At 38.1% G+C, this 26,536-nt stretch overlaps 2 protein-coding genes across 2 annotated transcripts in view; both read right to left on the bottom strand.

Moving 5' to 3' along the window:
* The window catches only part of FAM19A1 (family with sequence similarity 19 (chemokine (C-C motif)-like), member A1), a 564,472-nt gene that overhangs the window by 525,793 nt on the left and 12,143 nt on the right, over positions 1-26,536 (bottom strand). Inside the window, exon 2 of the mRNA XM_011970901.1 lies at positions 22,992-23,112. Coding sequence (XP_011826291.1) covers positions 22,992-23,109 — 118 coding nt within the window. The 5' untranslated portion in view covers positions 23,110-23,112. The remainder of the gene's footprint in view (positions 1-22,991; positions 23,113-26,536) is intronic.
* On the bottom strand, positions 21,378-23,741 carry LOC105532669. The gene has a single exon (XM_011970887.1). The coding sequence runs from the start codon at positions 22,349-22,351 to the stop codon at positions 21,674-21,676; it is 678 nt and encodes a 225-aa protein (XP_011826277.1). The 5' UTR covers positions 22,352-23,741; the 3' UTR covers positions 21,378-21,673.

The raw sequence follows: 26,536 nt of genomic DNA, 5'->3' as shown, positions 1-26,536 counted from the left end.
AGAACAGAAAACCAAACACCGCATGTTCTCACTCATAGGTGGGAATTGAACAATGAGATCACTTGGACACAGGAAGGGGAGCATCACATACCAGGTCCTATTGTGGGGAGGGGGTAAGGGGGAGGGATAGCATTAGGAGATATACCTAATGTAAATGATGAGTTAACGGGTGCAGCATACCAACATGGCACATGTATATATATGTAACAAACCTGCACATTGTGCACATGTACCCTAGAACTTAAAGTATAATAAATATATATAGAGAGAGCAAAAAAAAAAAAGAAAAAAAGAAATAAATTTTTATTTTTTACTAATTTATTTAATTTAAATTTTAAAACTGATGTTTGATTTACTTGCTAGAACATTTTAAATATGGTTGAAACAACTCAAGTATGTGAATCAATATTTATAACTGTAGATTTTATAAAATCTAAATGCAGATCAAGTATTTTCAAGAAAAATTGAGCATCTGAATTGAGATGTGCTGTCAGTGTCAAACATACACCAGATTTCAAAAACTTGTTACAGAAAAAAAGTAAACTATCTCATTAATAACTCTTTATACTGATTACATGTAGACATAATTGTAGTGGGCTGATAGCCTCCAGAAAGATATGTCCATGTCCTAATCCCTAGAACTTATGAGTACTACCTTATATAGTAAACAAGTGAACATTACCTTATGTGGTTAAAAAGAAGTGTGATAGAGAATCTTGAGAGAAGGAGCTTACCCTGGATTATCCAGGTGGCCTTAAATCCAATGACAAGTTTTCTGTTAAGAGTGAGGTTAGCCGGTCACGGTGGCTCATGCCTCTAATCCCAGCATTTTGAGAAACCAAGGCAAGGGGATAGCTTGAGCCCAGGAGTTCAAGAACAGCTTGGGCAACTTAGAAAAACCCCATCTCTGCAAAAAATACAAACATCAGCCAGGTGTGATGGCATGTTCTTGTAGTCTCAGCTACTCAGGAGGCTGCGGAGAAAGAGTCACCTGAACTTGGGGAGTTTGAGCCTGCAGTGAGTCATGATTGTGTCACTGCATTCCCGCCTGGGCAACAGAGTGAAACTGTCTCGAAAAAATTAAAAAAAAAAAAAAAAAAAAAAAAAAAAGAGTGAGGCTGAGGGAGATTTGACAGGCAGAAGATGAACAGGTAAGATGGCAATGGAGGCCAAGATTGGAGTGATATGGCAGCCACAGTTCAGCATCCACAAGAATCTGGAAGTAGCAAAGAAGGGATTTTTCTCTAGAGCCTCCCATGAGAGAGTAGCCCTGCTGACACCTTGATTTGGTGTCTGGGACTTCTGTTCTCCAGAATCACGAGAGAAAAAATTTCTATTGCTTTAAGCCACCCAGTTTGTGGTAACTTGTTACAGCAGTCATAGAAGACCAATAAAGTATTTGGGGCTAAAAATAATATTTAAATTATTTTCATTTTTTTGTTCGACTTCTTTATATGTGTCTAGCTAGAAAATTTTAAATTATAGATGCAGGTGTATATAGATAGATAGATAGATAGATAGATAGATAGATAGATAGATAGATAGATACTTTTTTTTTTTTTTCTTTTTTGAGACAGAGTCTCGCTCTGTCACCCAGGCTGGAGTGCAGTGGAATGATGTTGGCTCATTGCAACCTCCGCCTTTCAGGCTCAAGCGAGTCTCCTGCCTCAGTCTCCTGGGTAGCTGGGATTACAGGCATGTGCCACCACGCCTGGCTAATTTTTGTACTTTTTGTAGAGACAGGGTTTCACCATGTTGGCCAGGCTGGTCTTGAACTCCTGGCCTCAAGTGGTCCACCCGCCTCAGCCTCCCCAAGCCCATCATATTTCTATTGAACTATACTGCTGTAGAATAAACTATCCCAGAGTGTCTATCTTTCCAAATATTTTTATTGGGATTTCTATCTCTTAGATTACATATGTAAGAAACCTAAAACCCTCTTCAGCTCACAAAGTGATGAAACGATAGCATGCTATCATCATTCCTGAAACATGGAATCCTCAATTTATGTTTGGGAATTAATTTATTAAGTGTTAAATTGTAGGTTTCTTTAGTCATTCAAAAACATTAAGCTGAGAACCCTAGTTGATACATTAGATGAGAGAATTGGCATTTTCAAAGTTTCCATTAAGATGGAAGGAAGATTGAAATCCAACATGATAGAAAATAACAGACAAATTTAAAGTCCACACTTAGGATCAAATAGCAAGCTGTGAAAACAGAGACAAGGAGATGTGACTTCATGGTGGCATGTGTGAAAGAGACCTGGGGGTTTTCACTGATGGCAGACTCAATCCGAGTTGGCAGGCTGATACATCTGCCTATTGTGACCTTGAATTGTTCAAATAAATATCGGGGTTCCACAAATAACAGTAATGTCTTAGGCCACAGCTGAGCCATTTCCTATGACAAACAATTATCCTGGAAAAGGGACAGTCCAGGAATAACATAGGAACTGTGTTTACAACTAAATGGCTCTTCACTGAGAGATGGCTGGCTCTGCAACCTGCCACAAAAATAGAAACAATCCACATCTTCCCTAGCCCCAATATATTCAGGAGTCTGCTAAATATTGGGAGATAAGTCTCATTTCAACTTTCCAGTATTGAAACAGTCTACCTCAAAAGGTAGTAAACCTCTCACATCTTAGAGAAGACTCTCAGAAAAGGGCCCACCATGAAGACTCAGAATATTGCTTACTTTTCTTAACAATGAACTCTGATATAATTTAGATGTGTGTCCCCACCTAAATCTCATGTTCAGTTGTAATTCCCAATGTTGCAGGTGGGGCCTGGTGGGAGGTAACTGGATCATGCAGGTGGTTTCTCATGGTTTAAACCATCCCTGCTTGGTACCATCGTCATGATAGTTGGTTTTTGATTGTTTAAAAGTGTGTGCCACCTTCCCCCTCTCTCTGTCTTCCTCCTACTCCAGCCACGTGAAGTGCCTGCTTCTCCTTTGCCTTCTGCCATGGTTGGAAGCTTCCTGAGGCCTCCCCAGAAGCAGAAACCACTGTGCTTCCTAGATAACCTGCAGAACCCTGAGCCAATTAAACCTCCTTTCTATATACATTACCCAGGCTCAGGTATTTCTTTATAGCAATGCAAGAATGAATTAATACAACCTCCCAAGGTAACTGTGCACTCTTTTTCAGAAACAAGGTACATAGAAGTGAACAGTAGTTACATACATCAGAACAAGATACATAGGACAGTAGTTAGGAGCATAGACTGCAGACTGAGACTGCCTGGGTTTGAATCCTAGCTCCGTCCTTTACTAGGTATGTGACATTGGGAAAATTACTCTGAGTTTCTATCTCCTCATCTGAAAAACCAGGGTAATAAAAGTTCCTACCTCCTCAGGTTATTGTCAGGGTTAAATAATACATACAGACGTATATATGTGGGTGTGGGTGTACAGTGCTTAGGGTAGGGCACAGTACTTAATAAAGACCCATAAGTTTTTGGTATTATTATTACATCAGAAGAAAAGGACATTTAAATCTGAAAAGTCTCTCTTTAAAATTCTTCTGTGTTTGAAAATCATAGTAACTTGCCATTTGGATTTCTGTTAGACGATTGGGAGAAAATGTACCCTCTCGGTGGGAATGGGATTTCTCCATTGTCCATAATATCAGCTTTAGCAGCAAAAGGTCTCTCATTCCCCACCTGCTAGACCAGTCACCTCATCCTCCCAAGGATTTGCCTGTGGGCCAACCCCTGCCCTCACTCCCATGACCAAAGAGTCATGCAGTTCTGGGGACCAGGGCCACTGAATCAAGGGAGGAATTTCATTTTTAGTAAAGAGCTGAAGGCTGTGGAGGAATTATGTAAATACTTACATTAGATTTGATAGGAAATAAAAGGAATGGTCTTTATCTCATGTGATCCTGAAATTTTTATTTATTCATTCATTTAGTCTGCAAATATTTATTAAGAGCCGTCTTTTTGCCCTCTGACACGGCAGGGATCAAAACTGATGACAATCCCTGCCCTTGTGGAGCTTACATTCTTGTGGAGGGAGACAACAAGTTTGGTAAGTAAGTGAGTTATAGTAAGTTAAAAGGCAGCAAATGCTACTGCAAAAATAGGACAGGAGAATGGAGATGTGCAGTTCTGAGATAAGGGTGAAATTAAAATCAATAAAGAGGTAAGGGAAGACCTCACAGAGGAGGTGATATCTGAGCAGAGACTTGGAGCAGGGAGAACGTATATCATGTAGATATCTGGGGAAGAGCATTCCAAGCCGAGCAGGAGTCAATGAATACAGATGTGTGCCTGTCTTTGAAGGGCCAGCACGGAGTCCAGTGTGGATAAAGAAGAGTGAGCAAAGAAGAGCGAAGTAGGAGAAGATGCTGTGGAGCTAATGGGGGTAAAAGTTGAGGGCATATTATTAGGGCCCTTTGTAAGGACGTTGACTCTTACCCTGAAATAATGAAACCACTGTGTGTGGGTTTGGGACAGATGACTGACAAGACCTGACTAACTTTTTAACCTGACCACCTGCCTGCTGTGTGAAAAATATAGATTGTAGAATACAGACTGTGGCAAAGGTGAAAGCAAGAGACCACCCTAGGCTTCCCCTACAATCCACCTAGAGGAAGTTGTGACTGGGCCCTGGGTGACAGCAATAGAGGTGGTGGGAAGTGGTTTGAGTCTGGATACATCGTGAAGTTAGAGAAAGAGAGCTTTTCCAATACATTTAATGTAAAATCTGAGAAGAATGGAATGTAAAACCTGAAGACAGTAGTTGGCAATTCCTAGGTTTTTGATGTGAGTGAGGAATGGAAAAGATGGAGTTGCTATTAACTGCGCTGAAGAAAGGTACGGATGGAAGAGGTCTGGGGACAAGGGAAGATCTGTTTTATAATTAAAAACATTTTGCCCAGGCTAGAGAAAGGAGTCATCCCCAATTTCAGCATGCCCCAAAACAATATGGCAGAAAATCCAACCAATGAATCAACAATCACTTGGCAGAGGAGGTTTTGAGGCAAATGAAGTGTCCAATGAAAGCACAGTCTTCGTGGTTGCTAAGATGACTTCCAACTCTTTATTTCTGAAATACGATTTTTAAATACCTTAACAACATATAATAGTGTGTGTGTGTGTATGTGTACACACATGCATTAAGGAGATGGTCTAGAGAGTCCTTTAAAATCTTGACAAAATAATTGCCTCAGCCTTATTCTACCCCCAAGAGATGGAAGGTCAGAGATTAAAGCCAAGTTTCACAAAACTAAACCTGATATGTAAACGCCATCTTCCTGAACCATTAACAGGAAAGCAGCACTTGGTAATGACATTTGTGACACAGAAATATTGGTAAACCAGGCTAGCCTTCCCATTTTTTCTTCTCTTCTTTTGGCCTCACAATGTACTCTGCCCATTAAGGCAAATATTTTAGCTAATAAGAAAAACTGTTTATTAAATAATTAGCTCTTAGGAAGCCTAACTTTCCCTAATACAATTTTTCTTCAGCTGGGGTCACTCTGCACTACAAGAATGTTTAATCAAAGGAAGGGGAAGAGGAATAATATTGCCATACTCCTAGGGTTTGAAAATAACTCATTTAGCACCTAAAATTGCAATGTCCCCTGCCATCACTGTTTTCCTAGCTTCATTAATTTTTTTCTTCCAAAGTCAGCATCCACCCTTACAAGGTTTCATTTCCTATCATCATCAAGGCATTTATAGGCATTCATCCATGACAAATGTACGCATTTGATCCATAACTGATTTATCTGCCTACCAACTAGAAACAGATACAGTTCTGGAAGTAAAAATAAGGAGAATACAAAATACTTAGGATAATATAAAAATATCACCTACTTACTGAATTTGCCCTATAAAAATCTCATCTGAAGCAAACAGCAACATTCCATACAGTGTAGTATTGAATGCTTTGACCTTTTATTCCAAGGTGGCAATTCTTCTTAAAACTGGGAATCAGTTCACAGATTAGATGCACAAATGAGAAGGTGGAGAGAGGGCAGGAGAGAGTGAGCAAGCAAGACCTTTAGGTGTTTGCTATCGGGAAGAGACTTGATGGAGAAAAGGAAAGAAAGTTCCATAGCCTCAAAGGTTTGCTTCGTTTCAACTTAAATGAGGAGTTGGGCCATACGACATTTCATTCAAAAGTCGGCTATATGAAACAAAACAAAACAAGCTTGATGTCATGTTTTTTTGTTTGTTTGTTTTTTGTTTTTTATTCACATACTGGATTATTCCCTTCTCAAATCTACACTTTTGCCTTCTTTATAGACTGAGTAAACTGATCCAACAGTTGGATATTTAAGTATCCAACAAATACTGAAATAAGCTAAGATATCTAAGCTTGGATATCTAGGAATGAAAGAGTACTGTCACAAAGAAAATATCATTTTCTAACCACTAAGGCATTTTGTGGCCATATCATGAATGCTGTTCAACAAATGGCTCTTGCTGTCTGCCTTCTGGGAACATGGTAGAACTGTACTTCATGGCCTCTTGCTACTGGGTTAAGCCATATGACCAGGTTGGGCCAATGAGCTGTGATGCAAGTCACTTCCAAGTCAAGGCATTTACTTTATGTTGAACCTACAAAACACTCCTTTTTCTGCCATGGTGAACAACACTGTCTCAAAAAGATGCTGCTCTGAATTCTGGATTGAAGACAATGTAGAGCACAGCCCCCAGCCAACCCTGGCAGACAGTGGCATGAGCAAGAAAGAAGTATGCATAGAGATATGGGGCTGATTGGTTACCAAAGCATCACCTGGCATATCCTGGCATACATTTACTTCCATCTTAACACTGTCCATCACAACCAAAACTAATGATACTAGCAGAGAAAGTTTCCGTATTGTAGTCTATAAGAGCATGGGATCTGGAATCAGATTACCCTAGTGCAAATACTGGCTTTACCACTTATTAGCTGTGCACTTTGAGCAAGTTATTTAACCTCTCTGAGCCTGATCTCCTTCACCCGTACAAAGTAAAAAAAAAAAACAAGAGTAACTTTCTCACAGTGGTAAATATAAGGATTAATGAAATAATATAGAATGATTAGCACAGGGCCAGGAGCATAGTAAACACTTAATACAAATCTTAAATTAATATGTATATAAATCTTAGACATAATTGAAGGAGAAAAGTTATATCTTTTTCTTCCAAAGCCAGCTTCCATTCTGTCTTTTCCTACCTTGAAAGCATTTACATGTATTAATGGATGACAAACCAATGCATTTTCCCTTATATTCTTCTGATTTTCTCTAATTCTGATTTTCTCACATTCTGCCTCCTGACTAAAGGCAATGTTAGTTTCTTTGCCTAGAATTCTTTGCTACTCAAATTCCATCCCTTACTCTTGGCATAATCCATTCCTACTTCTTCAGGTGATATTTGAAGCACTGCTTTTCACTGAAACTTTGATCCGTGTAATAGACCCTCCCCCCCAACCAACAGCCCCTCCAAGAAAGGAAAGAAGGATGGACAGATAGGCTTGGAGCTACCCAGGGGCCATAGTAGAAAGACAAGAATGTCTGTCCTGTCAGGAACCCCACTTCATTTACCTAACAGTGGATATAAGTTTAGAAATACCATCTGATGCTTCTGCCTCCAAATGTTCTATTATGATGACAACTTTCCTGAATTAGCACTTTTATATTGTTTTCTGTTGATGAATAATACCATATCCTGTAGAAACAACTTTACACCAGATCTTATTCACATAAACTAGTACATCAATAGGATTTTCTGCTTACAATAATAATAAACTACCCTTATTGGTTTTCAACAATTTAATTAAATACAATTAAATCTAGTTTGTTTTGGCAACCTATTAATGTCACAATTGAATATAAATAGACTCATGAAAAGATTATAATTAATAAATCCTTTACACTACTGTACAATTACTCTGATGCTCAGCTTGCCAGAAATACTTAACAGCATTTTTGAAGTATGTTAATGAGGATAGTAAAAAAGAGATAATAAAGTTTGATCAAAGCACTTGGTAAGGCTTCTATATGGTTTTTGCCCCCTTCAGTAGAGAGCTAGTGCCTGTTGGGTACAAATTCTTAGGAGATCCTGAAACATTAATTGTAAATTTATCATCATCTTATAATGTCTTCAATCCATGGCTTTTACTATATAGGCTATTCTCTCACACTAGCTCACATTCCCTGGAGTCTCAACACATAAGAAACTGACTATTGATACTTCTTTTTTTCTTCTTCTTTTCTTTCTTTCTAGAGCTCAAAATATTAGACACCGTGTTAGGTAATTCTTATTATACATAGATGTCATTTTGTATTCAGAGTATAAAATACAGGGTACATACAGCAGTATAGATAAAACACACATATGATACCTTGGGATGCACATTTAGGTACCATTATGTTTTTTAGAATATGCCTGGATTTCTTCCTTTAGTGATTGCAACCTATGATAAAAGGGTGACGGATTATTGTAAGAACAACACAATATTGAAAAGAAAAAAACATCCCAAGAAGTGTGGATACACACTATAAGATTTCAGCTAACTTGCAGCTCTTTTAATAGAATTATAACACGATTATAATCCAGTCTGAGGGTCACAAAACACCAATGCAAACTTTTGGATTATTTCCCTTTAATGAATTATTGGTCAGGTATCTTCATTAATTAGTCAAACTTCCCTATTAGTTGACACCACACAGACACCAGACACCACTAAACTTTTTCTTTTTTCTTTTTTCTTTTTTTTTCTTTCTTTCTTTTTTTTTTTTTGAGACAGGGTCTCGCTCTGTTGCCTAGGCTGGACTGCAGTGGCGCAATCTCGGCTCACTGCAGCCTCCGCCTCCCAGGTTCAAGCAATTCTGCTACCTCAGTCTCCCAAGTAGCTGGGATTACAGGCACACCATCACGTCCAGCCGATTTTTGTATTTTTAGTAGAGACGGGTTTTCACCATGTTGGCCAGGCTGGTCCTGGACTCCTGACCTCAGGTGATCCACCGTCCTCAGCCTCCCAAAGTGCTGGGATCACAGGTGTGAGCCACTGCGCCCGGCCAGACACCACTAACTTTCTTAACTAGACCACCTTCACCTGTAATTGCATACACAATGTACTTTTGGAAGGAAGGATACAATAAGCATTGACCTGTTTATATTGACTTAGAACATGTGGCCAACTATTATGTATTCCATAGGAGAGATTAACCATAAAAATCCGTATCATGTACTGTGTTGAGTACATGGATTTTATTATCAGAAGACTCAGGTGTGATAATAAGTGAGTAAATAAGTCCAAGTTGTAAAACATCTATGTGCATCTTTTTATATCATAAAATATTATGAGCATACAGGTTAGTAGTAGGCAGTTTATCTCTTCCATCCTTGCTCTGACATTCACATATTTACATAAAATACAAAAAGATATCATATCCTAAACACCTACTATATGGCAGATGTAGAACAAACATTGTCTCTATTTCTTACAGAATACACATTATCTCTATGTCTTACCTCAGCCTGCAAGGTAGGGAATTTAGAAACTGGAATCCTCACTCTATGGGTGAGGCAGGGAAAGTTACACTGACTTGCCCACCCTTAGAGCAAATAAGTATAATAATGATAGAGATGGGATGTAAACTCCTGGTTGGCCTAGTATACCAAGTTTCCCCTATCCCCACAGATCCCTCAGACCAAGAGTCACTGGTAGAAAAGAGGGTAAAGGCAGGTAAAAGAACTGCAAGCAAATCAACTCTTTGCCCAATTTCCAAAGACGTAAGTAGATGCTGCATGGCCCATCTTGATGGGACAACTGAATTGCGTAAAAGAACAGCCTATCCCAGGAACAGACAACATGTTTCATCTCAAAACAAAACAAGTAAGTCCATGTAGGGCACTTAGCCCATTATGTGACATATAGTAGTGCTGGATGATGATCCTTCTGAGAGGAGTTATTCTAGTTGCTTCTGAATTCATTCCTGTCTCATTTAATTACTCAGTGACTGGAGAACTATACTGTGCTTGGAAGGATTCAGAGGTTGAATCTGGGTTCAGACACAAAGCATATAGTAATTGATCAGCAATGTCTCCTGGAGCAAAATCATAGGAAGAATGTCAGGAATTCGCCATCACTAGCTAAGGGGCTATTTTTGGAAGAGAGGGGTGTTGTTATTTTGTTGTTGTTGTTGTTGCTGCTGTTGTTTGTTTTTCATGGTGACAAGAATTGGAAAGGGAAATTTCAGGTCTGATTATACAGGCAATTTCTACCTGACATGTTATTGGGCTATGGGTCCAGCAAGTTTTATTTGAAAGACAGAAAATTCTATATTTTAGCAAAAAGCTACTGCTGCAAATGATCAAATCACTTACCAGAAAGGTCAACCCATTATACAATATTCTAGGTAATTTATAAAGTCTCAACATGATAAATGCCAAACAATCTTATGAAAAAGTTAAATTGCAGTTGGAGAGCATTCTTTTCCAGTGTGAATGATTTATAACTTCATTTTAAGTAAACCAAAAAATCTACACTAAGAGCAAGTCTAATAAATGTAGATTTATCCTATGCCGCTCCTTCCCTGACTGGGGCACAAAAGTGTCTTTGGAGTCTAAAAGAATTTACTGGGAAAAAGTAACCCTGTAAAAAATGCTTGAAAATTAGGCACTGTTAATCCAGAAAGGAAAGAAAGCATGCTTTCAGCCAGGCCTGTTTGCATAGTGAAATGAAGAATCAAGCATTATTTAGCTGCAGTACTCAAAACTATTACATGATATAGAACAAGCTAACGGCCCAAGAAACAGATGTCTAACTAACGTAGAACAATGCTCCTCAACATAGAAATTTGTTGTTTAATTTCAATTGACCAAGAGTAAATTGCTGATATTCCTAAAAGTAGTACTTGTTTGTAATGGAAAGCTGACTGAGAGTTGGTACACAACCAAAGTTTTCCTTTTATGTTTATACTTATTATGCACATTTTGCAAAGTTTTGTACAAATGGGAATAACAGTACCAACTCCGTAGGGTTTTGGTGCAGAACAAATGTCATATCATAAGAAACATCCCATATTGGGGCCTGTATACAGAAGGCACTCAGTAAACCCAGCCGTTATTCAGAAGCTGGCAAAACTCCCAACTTGCCCTCCCAAGCTAGGTGAACTTAAACAAATCCATTAACATATTCTTTTACATTTTTGTAATTAGAAAAATGGGAAGATGTTATACCTCATGAGGATATTGTGAGGATTAACTGAAATATCAAATGCTTAAGATCGTTCTTTCATTTAGCAAGTATTTATCTGGCCCTCACTGTGTGCCACACTGTTTCAGGCATTGTCAGACTGCTGAGTTCCTTACCCTCACATAGCTTGTGATGTGGATAGGGAAATCAGAGTTAAATCAAAGACTATAGTAAAGTGTCATTTCTATTACTACTAGGTAACTGTAGTCCTCTGCACCTAGGAGGTGCAATAAGCCATTTGTTGGATATGGATATAAATATTAATTTTGTTGTAAGTTAAAAATAATTATTATCCTTAGGTTTGAGTTAGAGTTACGCAGCTTCCTTTAATATAATAACCAGATGTTTGAAATCAACAGTTATGACACATCTTGTCTTTCATTGCACAAAGATAACAATAATTCAAAGGTGTGAAAGGTCCCACAGGGCTCAGAGAGTCTGGCCAGAACATGGTTGCCACGTCTTTGACAATTGGCTGACTTGTGTTCCATAGAGACTCTCATTGGGACACTGGGGCTCTTTCCATCCATCTCCATCTGTGATCATCAGTGTACACTGAAAAGGCAGCCTTGAGATTATAAAACTAAGTAATTAAGAAATAAAATCTTGTTTTCTCTTTAATTGGAATGATACAAAAGTTTCTCTAACTAGTGCGGGCCCTCTAGCCATCAAGGTCTGCTACCCCATCCTTTAACACTTGCCTGTCTCTAAGTCTTTACTTGTCCTGTTCCTTTGGGTTGAATATACTACCCTTCTGTTCCTTCTAGCTGACTTTCTACCCAACCTTCAAAGTCTAACACAAAATCATCTCCTTCATGAGGGCTTCCCAAATCTTCTCTGCTCAGAATGAATTGCTTCCTGCTTTGTGATTACGTAGTACCCTATTCAGTTATGACCCATAACACAAGCAGCTTTGCATCTTAGACACAGAGTTAGAGAAGAATCAGACAAGGACTCAAAACTTTCTGGAGGTAATACAAAGTAAGTTTTCCAACTCCCAGAAGTTGACAGAACGGTCTAAAGCTGCACTATCTTAAATAGTAGCTCTTGGACCTGTATGGCTCTTTAAATTTGATTTAATTAGAGTTAGGTCATTTTCTTCTTTTTTAATGAAAAGAATTTCATGGCACACATTTTTTGGATAGAAGAGATACTCTGAAGATGGTTAGCCAATTAACCCACATAGATGATGGTCTATGACTCTCAATTTGCATGCCAGTGTCAATCAATTGACAGGGAGTGCCCGGAGAAAGATTGAAAAAATTCTAAAATCACGTGTAGGCTCTGTGAGAACAATTACTGTGATTGATTAACCTAGGCTGGTGATAGATAGAAGTCTGGAGATTGGCAACATGCATGCCATAAATTTGCTCTTACTTCTAAACAATCCTGCAAGCAGCTGTCAAAAATGTTGCCCTACAAATGTTCACCCAGTGACCTAGATTCTCAAGCACCTGTCCAGTAGGTGGCATCTTGCATGTTCATCAGATAAAGAGATGTAAAAAGCTACAAAACCAATTCATTTTAATAAGACCCCCATCTGGGAAGCTTCCAAGTGACTTGTACTCATGTCTTATATCTTATTATTTTATTTCAGAATAGGGGATTTATTGATTTAGTTATACCTTTTGCTATGCCACATATTTTAAAGTCACAATTTTTATAAAGGGCTGACCTCTAGTTACCATTTCTCCATAGAACAGTGGTGTTCAAACTTTCCTTAAACACAGCACACTGAGTAGGTGAAATATCTAATTCCTGTCTTCACTTCCCAGTGGAAAAGTACTTAAGTAATAAATACTTGGAAAGAAATTTTTATGAATCACTAATTATTGCTCATACAATAAGAAAAACATACTAACATGCTCTTATATTATAAAATGATGCCCTATGAACCAAAAAATAAAAGATAAGTGTTACGGGCCATGAGAATATGTTGCAGAGGTTCACAGGCAGTGAATGTCACCAACAATGTCACCATACATCACCACACAAGCAAATTTTAAGGTATTTACAAATACAGTTATGTATCACTTAACAACAGGGATATATCCTGAGAAATACATCATTAGGCGATTTTGTCAGTTTGTGAACATCAGAGTGTACTCACACAGACCTAGATGAGATAAACTACTATCCACCTAGGCTATATGATATAAATTATTGCTCCTAAGCTACAAGCTGTATAGCATGTTATGGTACTGAATATTGTAGGAAATTGTAGCACAACGATAAGCATTTGTGTATTTAAACCTACCTCTAGTACCTGGGTGATGAAATAATCTATACAACAAACTCCCATGACACAAGTTTACCTATATAACAAACCTGCATATGTATCGCTGAACAGAAAATAAAAGTTTAAAAAGTGTCTAATTAAACCTAGAAAAGGTACGGTAAAAATATGGGACAACTGTGGTATAAGCCATTCATCATTATGCAGCATATGGCTATACATGTTTTAGCAATAAGAATATAGATAAAATATTTTCTAAACCACAATTAAGCCATGTCTCAAAGTCTAGTCTTCAGCAAATTTAAAATCCAAACTATGTAAACATCCATCATTACAGACTAAAGGGTTAACCCAATCATCCACAGCAAACTTAATTGATAACGATGAAACTAAACCACTACTAATTTATAATTAAAAAACAAGGACCACAGCAATTGAAAATCACTAACAACTCAAGACAACACTCATGATACACTGATAACAAATTATCCTTCTCCACATTGCATGAATTCTAATTCTTTGCATACAGAAACTTTGCAATGTTTCCAAGAGCTGGCAGCCAGTTAAAGAATACTGAGTTAAGGAAGTTCAGTAAACATTAGTTAATGTAATTTATAGCAAAATGATAACTCAGTTGTTTTACTAATAAGTAGCCTTTATTCATAGACAAAATGAATATATATGATACCATAAATCATTTTCCCAAAAGAGAACCTTGGGTTTCAAGATAAATTTACAACTTACTAGAGGGCTGCAGACTAGATTTTGAGAACTTTCATAAAGTATTAAATTAAAGAGTTTTACATATGCATCTCTATGCTGCTTGATGCTTCTGTTTTATTAGATTTGCTGATTACTATTTTTTCCCAACCATAATCAAAAAGAAAATTAGGCTGGGCCGGTGGCTCACTCCTATAATCCCAGCATGCTGGGAGGCCTAAGCAGGCAGATCACCTGAGGTCAGAGGTTGGAGACCAGCCTGGCCAACATGGTGAAACCCCCGTCTCTACTAAAAATATACAAATTCACTGGGTGTGGTGGCATGTGCCTGTAGTCCCAGCTACTCAGGAGGCTAAGGCAGGAGAATCGCTTGAACCTGGGAGGTGGAGGTTGCAGTGAGCCAAGAGCGCACCGTTGCACTCCAGCCTGGGCAACAAGAGCAAACCTACGTCTAAAAAAAAAAAAGAAAGAAAGGACATTAATTGATTTTTAGCTGAGATTCAAATGAGACTCAAGAGCGAAACTATGTCTCAAAACAAAAACAAAAACAAAAACAAAAAAACAGAAATAAAATTAATTGATTTTTAGCTGAGATTCAAATAAGGCTACCGAATAGACTACTATCTTCATTACATCAAAGCTCTCTGTTTACCAGAGGCCCAGTAATACCATTTAGCTTACAGACACAATGTTTTAGCCTGCTGGGTATAATCATCCACAAAGTTTTCAAATAGTTTTAGCAGAATGCTTTTTTACATAAGAAAAGGTAATTTTGAATCATGCTATGTCAAATAGATAAAGTTAATAAACCAGTTCCTTGGGTACTTTAAAACTTATTTGGCAGAATATACTTCACTGTTTATGGAACACATGAATCCCCCTCTTGGAGCTACTAGGTACAACATGAAAATTGTTGAATTCCTTCCCACCCTCTCATCTGGAACTTTGCAATTTGACAACTTAAAGGAGATCTCAAAAGCTCCAGCCTCTGACTCCTACTCTGGAGCTCTTTCCTCATTACCCTGTGATATTTTTTTAAAAGGTTTAATGTGATGTTTTTCTACCACTTTTTGAATTTTAAAGAATGTAAAGTTCTCACTCGGCTAAAGCTAGGTTGATCAATAAATAATTATTGAATACATACCCAATATTAATTCAGTGAGAAATAAGACCTGCTGACCTGCTGATCCTAATCCAGTATACTGTTAATTTCAGAAACAATGAGGTGCTTTACCCCTCACCTGTGTGGCAGCTCATCTAAATCTAGGAGCTGACATTCTGTATTCACCTGAAAGCATATGAGTCAATTAGTCCATTCTTCATCCACAAAAGTGGAAAATAAGAAAAGTCCTTTGGATGTATACAGATTCAGCTTGGATTTATTCTTGTGTGATATGAAAGCATGCCTAGAGAAGAAGGTCTAGTAACTGCACAGTAAAGGCAAATGCTGGTAATTGCATCAGTAGAACAATGGCCACACCTGTGAGAGGCGTGAGAGATGTCAGAGGTCTGTGAGATGTGAGAGGTGTGAGAGATGTGGATGTGAGAGGTGAGGATGTGAGAGGTGTGAGAGATGTGAGAGGTCTTCCTCCCTTGCAAACTCAGAGAACAACTTGGTTTGACTCCTTCCCTGCGTGAAAGAAAGATTTGCTTAAGAATAGGCAGATCCCTCAGCATTCCTATCCATCTTCTTGGAGAAACCCTGTGATAATATCATTTTTCTTTTCTTTTTTGGATCTTTATTATATGAAGTCGGGAAAAGAGAAAGAAATAAGGGGCCAACAGAGTTCCCTAAGTGCTTTGCAGGTATTATCTTCGGGGAATTCAATTAGTTATACAAATTTTAAACAAAATTCATCTTCTCTTTATTCCCAAAGAAAGGAAAAAGTGCTTGTCTGGTGTTACTTTCTCTCTGCTACAAAGGTAAAGTGACTTTTTCTCTTGATATCAAAAGATTTGGAAAATAAAAGTCCTTTCCCTATTTGCCAAGTGAAGCCTCCTCTTCAGTCCCTCAAGACAACTCCTATAATCTTTTCCAAACTTATAGAGGGGAAAAATCCCCAAACCTGTGACTGAAAACCTTAGGGATTTAATTTTTTACTACATTTGTATGTATAATCTTTGAATTATTTTGAATGGAGTAGGTGTCAAAATTGAATAGAGTCAAATATCTACGTAAAGATACACACAGAATACATGTATGTTATACTGACAATATATGTCACTCTCCATTTGAGAAATCTCAAAATTATAAACACACATACACAAATGCACATACATCCGTATGTACACACACACTCACACACAAGTAGTAACAACTAAGGAACAGTTTAAGATTCCACCAGAACCTTCATTCCTCCTTTTCTTAGTAATTAAACAAGTATTTTCTGAGAACCTATTATGTGCCAACTCAGTAGAAGTGAGAGATAAAAAGATGAATATCACAGGATTCCAGAATTATCTTGGCATGTAATCTGAATAGGCATGGTAGATGCTACCCAAATAAAAAGTGTCTGGAAAATTTTATTGCATGTAATCTGAATAGGCATGGTAGATGCTACCCAAATAAAAAGTGTCTGGAAAATTTTAAACAAAATCAGATTTCTTACCTGCAAATCTTTTCAGAACTTTCATATACTTACAAGCACTGCAAATCTCCAGGAGGAGAACATAACAAACAGTGGGTGCTTCCCAGCAGGTAATTTCCACACTTTTGTCCAAGGAGTATCTTGAGAAGACAGTGTTTCATGAAGTGTAATTCTGAAATGCTGGCCTAGACATTTTACTGGATGAAGACCCTTAAAAGGAAAAGGGCCTCATGATATTTTCCTGCTTATTCTCCCTTCTTTTTTCTTAAACTGGAAACATGGTTTGATCTCTCTCTAATTTTACCGTTGAAACTCTATCACTAATATTTTAAGCTTTTTGATAAAAAGCAATATATGCTCATTCCAAAAATGCATCCAAAAAATAAAAAATTATAGGAAGTTAAAAGTTGAAGTCATTCTAGTCCTCTCACCAGATTTAACTACCACTGTAGAAAGGATGTTTATATCCTTTTTGACATTCTTATGTATGTGCAAATATGATTCTTTTCTCCAAAATTATTTTGAAGCAGAGTATTCTATTCCTTGTTTTCTTCACTCTGCAATGTATCATGGGCATTTTTCCACATGGGTAGATAGACATATTCTCATCCCTTGGAATGGCTACATCAAATCCCATTGTGTGGGTGTGCTATGATTTATTTTATCAATCCCCTTTTGACGGAGATGAAACTCCTCTCCAGTTTTTTCCATTAAAACCATTGTTGCAATAACTATAGCTTAACATATATCTTTTCACATTTGTCTAATAATTTTCTTAGTATAAGCACCTGGAAATGGAAGTGTCAGGATTTGCACATTTTACCTTTTGGGAGATGTTACTAAATTGTTATCAAAAATGGCATGCCAATTTATCCAGTTAAGCTTTAATACTTTTGCACAAAGTTTAAAATTGAAAGAATTTTTAAGAGTTCAAATTGTCTTCTTAGGTAAACTTTAAGAAATTAACAATTAAAGGCTAATCTTCATTTTTGCCATTTCTAAATATTTTTGTTTGCAGTGTAGTATAACATCTATTTTCCCTAATGAGGAGTTGAAACCACAGGCTTGAGCTCACATAAGTAAGAGTTTTTATAGCATTGTAATAATTTTCTTATAAGTTCATAGGATCAGCAGGAAATATTTATTTGCATCTCTACTTGGCTTTGATACTATAGGGTCTGATCAAATATCAATAGCTGCACCCTGACTCTACAATGAGGTCAATATGATCAATCGGATGATCGATGGATTATCACTAAGCACCAGCTTGCACCAAATAACAACCTGTCTGCTCCAATCCTTAGGCCAATTCGCTATACTTAGCAGCCTAGCACTGGTACGCATTCTTAAAGAGCCAATATGCGACTATGGTTGTTGCTACTATTTCTTTTATATTAAAGTTATAAAACAACCCTTTATTGTAATGTACTCTGGTATTCTACTGCATATTCTTTGAGCAGCTTTCAATAAAGTAATATTGAATAGTAAGATATAAATAAGCATAAGGCACACAAAAATGCTTTTTAATATTTTAACAAAAATATCATACTTTAAAATGGATAGTGATGTTCAGTATGCAATAATCAAGGCATAAATGAATATATCTAACATACATAGTTTGCTTAATATAGCTGTAAATCAGGTCAAGTATAAATTACACAGACAACTCTATTCAGAGTAATCTTTTTATATATCGTTTCCATACACCCCTGTCGATAAAATAGCAGTGACTCAGGAATAAATGATTCATTAGGCACTTAAAACTTCTTGTCTCATGTAATTTATCTATATAATTTAAAATTACTGAAGAATCCCAAGGATCTTTTCTTGCTAAATTATTTTGAGATGATTTATATTTTACTAAGTTTCAAGGACACCTCCCCCCACCATACACACACACATTCAAAATTAGGTAACTATCAAAATTGCTGTCATAATTCATATATCCATAAGGGGAAAACTCATCCTAAAATAGAAAATTACAACTAACAAAAACCATTCAATCTTTTTTTTAACTGTTACACAAAACAACCTGGTGATTATAAAGAGTTGAGGTGTCTATTTTAATTACCTGAAACAATTGAACACCACTTTTGAGTTTTCATTGTTCAGTGTGTCTTTTTAAAATGAAATGTCCTGTCTATAGCTTTATAATGAAAAATAAAAAAAAAAGCACAAGTATTCTTCAAGTTGTTAGGGTAATTTCCTACATCATTCCCCAAATAAAAACTTGATCCAGCCAAATATTAAATTATTGAAATTACAAATCTGTTAATCTATAGCACATTTTACTCATTAGTGTAATTTTAAAATTCACTTTCATGTGATTGACTGTTTTAATCTTCCTTAACTAGTGAGTAACTGAAAATAAATGGTGCATTCCTAATACTATAAATATGAAAAATAGGAAGTACTTAGGGACTGCAGGCGAATACATTAAAATCAGTCAGTTTTCTAGTTAACATATTCTCATTCTGTTTGTGTACAAACCCACTGCATTGAGAAGACATCACAAATTCATGGCCTCACAAAAACATGGTCTCGATTTCATGTTATGACAGCAGAAATTGGCCCAAATCTCTAACCATTTCCCCTAAAGGATCCTGGCTGGCGGGTGCCATCCAGGTTAGGCAATCTGAACGAGGGGAACATCATGTCAAATTCCACTCATCTGTCAGTGTAGTGGATTATTTCTTGAGAGACTGAAATTGGCTGTTTGCTGTCTGAATACCATCAATCTTACCATGTAGGGAACAGCCAAACTGCCTGTAAGAGGCTGGGTGGCAGAGGGTGGGGATGGGGGGGGAGCCATTCCTAATCAGGTGAGGAGGCAGCTGTAAAGCTTTCACTCTCCCTCCATTCAAGGCTCTGAGTGAAAGATTTGTCATTTTCCACATTTCTCAGATACTTGGTATGCACGTGGAGTCTGCCCGCTCTTGCTTTATGAAAGAGGTGATTTTTCAAGCTTAGGCAAATGTGGCAGAGCTCAGGGTCTGCGGGTGTCTCATTTTTTCTCATCATGTCACTTGTTTTAACCGATTTGAGAAAATGAGATTATATTTTTCCTTTTTGCTCATTTATCCAGCAATTTATTTATTTATTTGTTCATTTAGGGGTGGATTGTCACAGATAACTGGCCCTGATTTCTATCTTGTTTTCATACACATTTCATTAGTGTCCCTGGAGATTTAAGACCTACAAGGCAAAACGTCACAACTCTAATCCAAAAAAGGCATATTTTTATTCTTAAAATCAAAAGATTGTATTAAAGGATCTGACTGGAATAATCTAGAATATAGCTATGACCAAGATCTATCACCTTAATCTTTGCAGCTATTGTCAAAAACCAAGTAAACGTATTATATAGAACTATTGGATGTTAAGTTTAATATCATTTTAATCATTCTGCATCTAGGAAGGGATATTTATAGTTTCTTCATTTCAACAATAAAGCTGAAATGGGTCTCAAATGTATTAGCACTTGGGGTCAAAATTGGTTTCAGTGCTGCAGTTTCTTGGGGTATTTGACACACAGATCAACTATGCATTCGTTGATAATACACAAATTCTAAGGAAGAAAATGGAGAAAACAAATATTGAGTTTAATTTCAGCCAGAACCTAATATGTGATTTTCAGTTTAAAAATATGATATTTTAATAATAAGCCCTATAAAGACATAAGTTTAATTATTACACATAACCCGCACAGAAAAATTCCATATATTCACTGATTAACAGAGATAACTATGTGAAAGCTTGTTACAAATGGTACTGTATCTATTTCATGATTATATGCATAGAGTAAAATAAGACACATAGCATTGGTGGTATATTCTAGCCATGTACCACATGATTAACAAAACAATAGCAAGAGAAAAAAAAGAGTTGTTGCCTTGGCTATGTGGATTATTAGCTGTGTGAACAGCAAAACTTCATTCATCAAACATCCCTGGCTTGCAGGTTTACAGTCTATTAAGTGGGGACATCAGTAATTTCCAATATTTGTGAAGAACTTTACAGCTTACAAAAGACTTATTAGAAGTTATTTTTACTATATTTACACCCCACCTCACCCCCACCACCACCATATCTATAAATGGGAAATGAGAGCAGAAAAGTCAGTTGTCCAAGGTTATGTCACTAACCTTAAGTGACAGACTTGGATGGCCAGCCCTGAGCCCTGTCTTCTCCCCTCAACCACGTGCCACTCACCAGTTCTGCCATGGCTACCTCTCAGAATGGGTGTGCAGTTCAGATGAGACCAAGTTTTGACATAATGAAAGTTTTCAAAAATTATATGAAGGGGCTCACACTTCTGCAAAGAAGCTATTTGGCATGGTCACTTAGTGCACTGAGAGGCATTTTCCCCTCCTAGGGACACAGGCTCTGGCAGTGAATCATACTGATCTGACTTCCAAAGACAGCTATTCCCTGTGTGGCCTCAGACAAGCCACCTAACCTTTCAGAGTTTCTGTTTCCTGGGCAAAAGGGGGAGAAATTACAACCATTTGCATCAGGATTCAACTAAACAGTGTGAATTAATCCTAAGAGCCCTGCCTAAAACATACACGTAATAGTTGTTTTATCATGAATTCTTACTGTTGAGCATCACAACGAGTGCAAATGTCCCGCATTGTTTATTATTTATGACCATGTAGTGAAAGACATTTGTGCCAGAACTGACTGTGATTAAGCGATTGGAGGTAATGTGGGAATCTCAAATTCACTTTTGTTTTCCCTCCATCTCGGTTGCATTGAGGCTTGAGTGACTGTTCCCGCGCCAGGCTCCGGACACAGGATGCAGAAATACAAGCGCGTCCTGAAGCAGGGCGGTTTCCATGCCCACCTGCAGGGGCACTAGCGCCCCCTCGCCTTCCCTCTCAGACCAGGGCGTGGGGAAACAGGATGGCGGGGCCCAGAATCAGCCCCCAGACTCAGCCCCAAGCACAAGCCAGCCCCACCCCTTCTCCCGGGGCGGCCCGAACTCCAACACCCAGCAGGCTTGCGCGCTCACTGCAGCCTGGTGCAGGCGCGCGGGAGGACCCTGGGCTGCATTCGCGCTCTGACAAGCCTGCCCCCAGCAGGGAAGCTGAGCCCCGAGAGGCAGCAAGCGGGGCCCCGGAAGGTATTGCTGGAGGACTGTACAGAAGAGCCTGGAATCGGTGTCCAGGTCGCCTGAGGAGCCAGGGAAAGGCAAGGGCGTAGACGCTGGACCACGCAGCAGGAGAAAGCTCGACGGATGGGAGGAGGCCATTGATGGGATTTGGAGAGGCAGGTGGAGGGCTGGGAGCACTTCAGAACTCAGCATAAGAAACTCGGGCGCGCAACTGGTCCCCAGAGCCCGAACTTGACCGTCGCGAGAGAGGAAGGGAGGGGAGGGAGGGAGGTTGGGTGGAGGGTGAAGGCGGGGTGGGTAGTAGAAGGATGCGAAAGCTGATGCTGAACAGAAAATGGAAGGAAATTTTTCCGAGAACCGGGGAAGGTAAGGACAATCGAGCTGGGAGGGACTGTAATGAGAAAGCTGGCGAGACAAACAAGGAGAGCAAAATCCAGATTGAGGAGCGAGGCCGTGGATGGGTGAAAAATACACTTTGAACATTAAGAGGAAGAAAGCAAAATGCGTCCGGAACTAAAAATTCAATATAGGGAAAACAAAACAAAACAAAAATCAGGTGGGAGGGACCTCATCCCTGAAACTGCCAAAAGAGGGGGAAAAATGCCACTGAGCATACCGGAAGAACAGAAAGTGAAGGGAGAAAGGAAAGGAGGCACATTATACCAGACAAGAAATAGTAAGTTACTTTTTAATTTCTTTTTCATTGACAACTTGCTTCCAAAGTTAATTTGGGGACTATGCCCCCAACAAAATTCTTAGCCACATACAGACCAAGATTATAGTAAGTAAAATCCTCAAGTCTTGAAAGTTATTCCACCTTTTGCAGAATATACTGCTATTGGCCAAAGTGTCCAAAAACAGATGACTTCTACTTTTCAAGGTGTGTAGAAGCAGGTGGGATGACACTTAGAAAAACCCACCTTTTCTGAGAAATTAATAGGAATACCCCCAAGACATTTTGGCACACTCCCCTTCCCCCAAAGCATCTAGCCAACAATATGTCTTGGAATTCAAAGGCAAGCTGCCCACACTACAGCACTTTATGTCACTTGCATTCAACCATCTGTTAAGGAAACAGTGGTAAGACTGGAGGAGGCTGCAGTGGATCCAGCTCCTGACTTACCTGGTCTGTGCAGGTGATGCTGCTGGAAAGTGTGCTGAAGGGATCCATGGCAGAGTAGCATTGCACAAGCACTTATCCACAAATACAGGACCCAGGACATCGCAGAGACCATTGCCATTCTCTAAAGAGAACATTCGACAGGAAAGGTTACCCGCGGCTTCAAGCCCCCAGCTCAGTCAGCCCCACTGATGAGGGAAGGGAGGTCTCAGACGTCATGTTCCTTTGCTACTTCTCTGGCTAGAACTAATGATCCAGCAGAGGTCATGCCATGAAGTGGGATTGAGGGAAAGCCCTTTTCAGATGATCATACATTCATTTTTTTTCTTAATTCTGCAAAACTCCAAGGATTGCCAAAATGCAAAAATAAAGTTTTAGACTATCAGTTAGTCAGTTTAAAACAATGCGTGCTGACTAAAAATCCTATTTTACACAATGATCTTTAAACTATAGTTATCTCAGGCACTGAAAAGCTGCAGACTCCTCCTGTTCATTCTAACTTCATTGCAAGTCTGACATAAGCCTGGAAGGAAAGAGTGGGTTCTTTTTTTTTTTTTTTTTTAATTCTACAGTCATGAATTTTTAATTGCAATGCTGTCTTCTAAACTAAGTAATCATTTCTCAGAGGCATGTTGTAATCTCCTGATAGAACCGATCCTTTTGACTGGACCAAAGAATCAGAAGGGATTGTGTTTAGCCAGAATGAGTTTCAGATGCAAGACCTATGCTTCTATCCTAGAGCAAGCCATAATTTACAATATTGCTTAGCCTCCTAAGATTTCATTGTAGCTTTTGTTGTACAGCATTGATGAATATGCATATACAGGTGGCATATGTATTTATGGATGAATATGTACCTTTTCTTGGGCACTGAAACTTTAACAGTCTTATCTGCACCTGTGAGGATCTTAGGAACTACAAAGGCTCAACTGTGCTATATATTGTCCAATTTCTCAAACAACACCTTATGCTGCATTTCATATTGCCAAATTAATCAAACTTGAAGCACCGTCCTTACTCAGCCAGTTATAGGGAAGCATTTTCTACACAAGAATCCAGTTAACTGTATGCTTTTCTGTTAGGTCGAGAGGACTTTGGAAGAAGATTTCTTTCTTTCTTTTCCTTTTCACTGTCAAATCATACCCTTCGAAAACCTCAACTATACATTGAAAACGTGCTAGTAACCTGCCAGCCTGGCTTCTTTATTCATGAAAATTGGTTCTTTATTAAAAACTGTGATGTTCAGAAAACAAAAATATACATCATATATATGCACATAATGCAGGCTCATTTGTGGATTTTAGCAGACAGATACAGCCTTGGAAGGATTTTAGGACTATAATAGACAAATGGTGACAACTATAATTAAGGGCAAAGTAGGAAAACATTATTTTCAACAGTTTGGTGCTATTCATGCCTAAGTCTGTGATTCAGATGGAGCATTCACTTTCTAATTAGTTTCACTGCCCACTGTTTACTTTTGTATACAACATACTTTGCCTTATTGTTTTCAGAACTATCGGGATAACATACATGCATTCTCTTCAGTGGAAATGAATAGCAGCACTCCTCCTGTGAAACCTAAAATGAATGTATTTGGGGACTTTTTCAGAATACCCTGCAAATTACAGAAAGACAAAAACAGAGATGACTGTGAATGTATTTACTGCTTGTGAATTGCAGTTAAAATGTACTAGAAATTCACCTAAACTTGAAAGAAAAATCCTGCCACAACCAAAACTTAATAGTTTTTCAATGACTGCTTTCTCTTGCTCATTTCTTCACCCATATAGATCCTACCACTCAAAAGGATTACTGTGACTTGGTGCTTGCAATATTTTCTTTTTTAATTTAACTTTCTTTAATTCTCAGCATTACTTCCAAACCTCCTGCATGCCACTCTCACTGCTTGCTCTTTTACCAAGAGGTTGTCTCAATGTTATTAAGTGTCTTCCCCAAATAAAGCATTCAGCCTTGCACAGTTCTCTAGATATGCCTGGATATGCTTCAGATCTGCTTTCTGAATCTTAAACCCTCAAAGATGCTTCTTACCTGAAAAATCCAGCCAAGAGCAGAGTACTCTATTAGTGTTCATTGGAAAGATCTAACACTTTTTAAAATCCATCTGTGCCACAATTTGAAATCTTTTTTCAAAGAGCTTCCCAACAATCTTCTTTATCAGGATTAAAAAAAAAAAAAAAAAAAAAAAAAAAAATGTTACTCTCTTCCGATCCTATTTCCACAGTAAAAAAAAAAAAAAAAAAAAAAGAAAAAAAGAGAAAAAAGACATCAGTTCATTCAGACTGTATTGTCAGAAAAGGAGCCAAGGTTTGAGGGGTGGAAACCTTGTCATTTTCACCTTTAAATCATCTCCTGGCGTCACCTCTGCCTGACGAGACCTTTGAAGTGATGGGGAGATAATGTGCAGTTTCCTGATGAGAATCGGTTTATAGTTGCCGATGGACCATCCCCACTCCAGTGCATTCGGGGCAGAGTAAGGCAGCAAAATGTAGGAGCAGGGCTGCTATACGGTGCTGTAAGTAGCAGTAGTCTGTTTCAATACATCCCTCCGCTCCAAAGTATCACATGTCTTAAAGTGACATTACCCTCTATTACAGCTACAGTGAATTGTAATATCTGCCCACTAACTCTTCAACAACTCAAGCAGCGCTTTAACACTATATTGCCTGATTTATTATGTTAGAGGTCCTACTGATACCACTGATTTAACAAAAGAGTAAAGAGGGAAGGAGAAACAAGAAAAAAAGCGTTCTGCAAAATACTGATAGTATTAGTGGGAGTTACACTTCTCACAGTAAATGGGGAAGTGAAATATAAGCCATTTCTTACCTCTTAATGTTCTTTTTACCAGTAAGTTAACCACAAATATTGTCAGGTTTATACTAATTTAAGTCTGCTGGTTGTTTCAGCAGTTAAATAGGAGGCTAGAATTTACCTGGAATAGGACATAGATGCATATATGCATAAGTCCAATAAAAACCTGAACTTTTTGAACATGTTTAATAAATAAAAATGTGTTATTTTTAGCACCAAATGAAGAAATATGCTCACAGCTCTTTTTTAAAAATTTTTTCTCTCCTTCAAATAACATGCTGGGGTAGGGAGGGAAAACACTCAGGAGTTCAATGTCTTGTTTCTCGTACTATGGTTTGAACCCTTTCTTTTTCAGAAATACAGTATAATTTTGCCTAAACTTCAGGGATGCATAGAAAGGGACTCAGTTTTCATTTGTCAATTGCACAGGTGATAATTCTCTGAAATACCCTCAGTTATTTCACAGATCACTTATAAAGCACCTACTATGTGTTAGGTGCCTGGGGAACAACGCAGGAAACATGATTGATGAGATCCTCACTGTTATAGATCATACTGTCTAGTCTTTTATGGTGTTTTCAAAATCAAGGTAGTTCTCATAATATTCCTTCCTTGGAAACATTTTGAAATTCCCCAGGATACTCTCTTGCCTTTCAGAGGCACAATAAAGAAGGTCCAATGCTGCTGCGCATCTTTGCAAGCGATTCTGTTTT

The sequence above is a fragment of the Mandrillus leucophaeus genome, unplaced genomic scaffold (assembly GCF_000951045.1).
Source record: "Mandrillus leucophaeus isolate KB7577 unplaced genomic scaffold, Mleu.le_1.0 Scaffold121, whole genome shotgun sequence".
Taxonomy (NCBI): domain Eukaryota; kingdom Metazoa; phylum Chordata; class Mammalia; order Primates; family Cercopithecidae; genus Mandrillus; species Mandrillus leucophaeus.
Note: the sequence above shows the minus strand (reverse complement) of the source record. Positions and strands in the feature narration are given on the sequence as shown.

Bases quoted from the DNA above. Each gene is read 5' to 3' on its own strand.
- LOC105532669 (XM_011970887.1), bottom strand. From the start codon at position 22,351: ATGTTCAAAGTGTATTTTTCACCCATCCACGGCCTCGCTCCTCAATCT.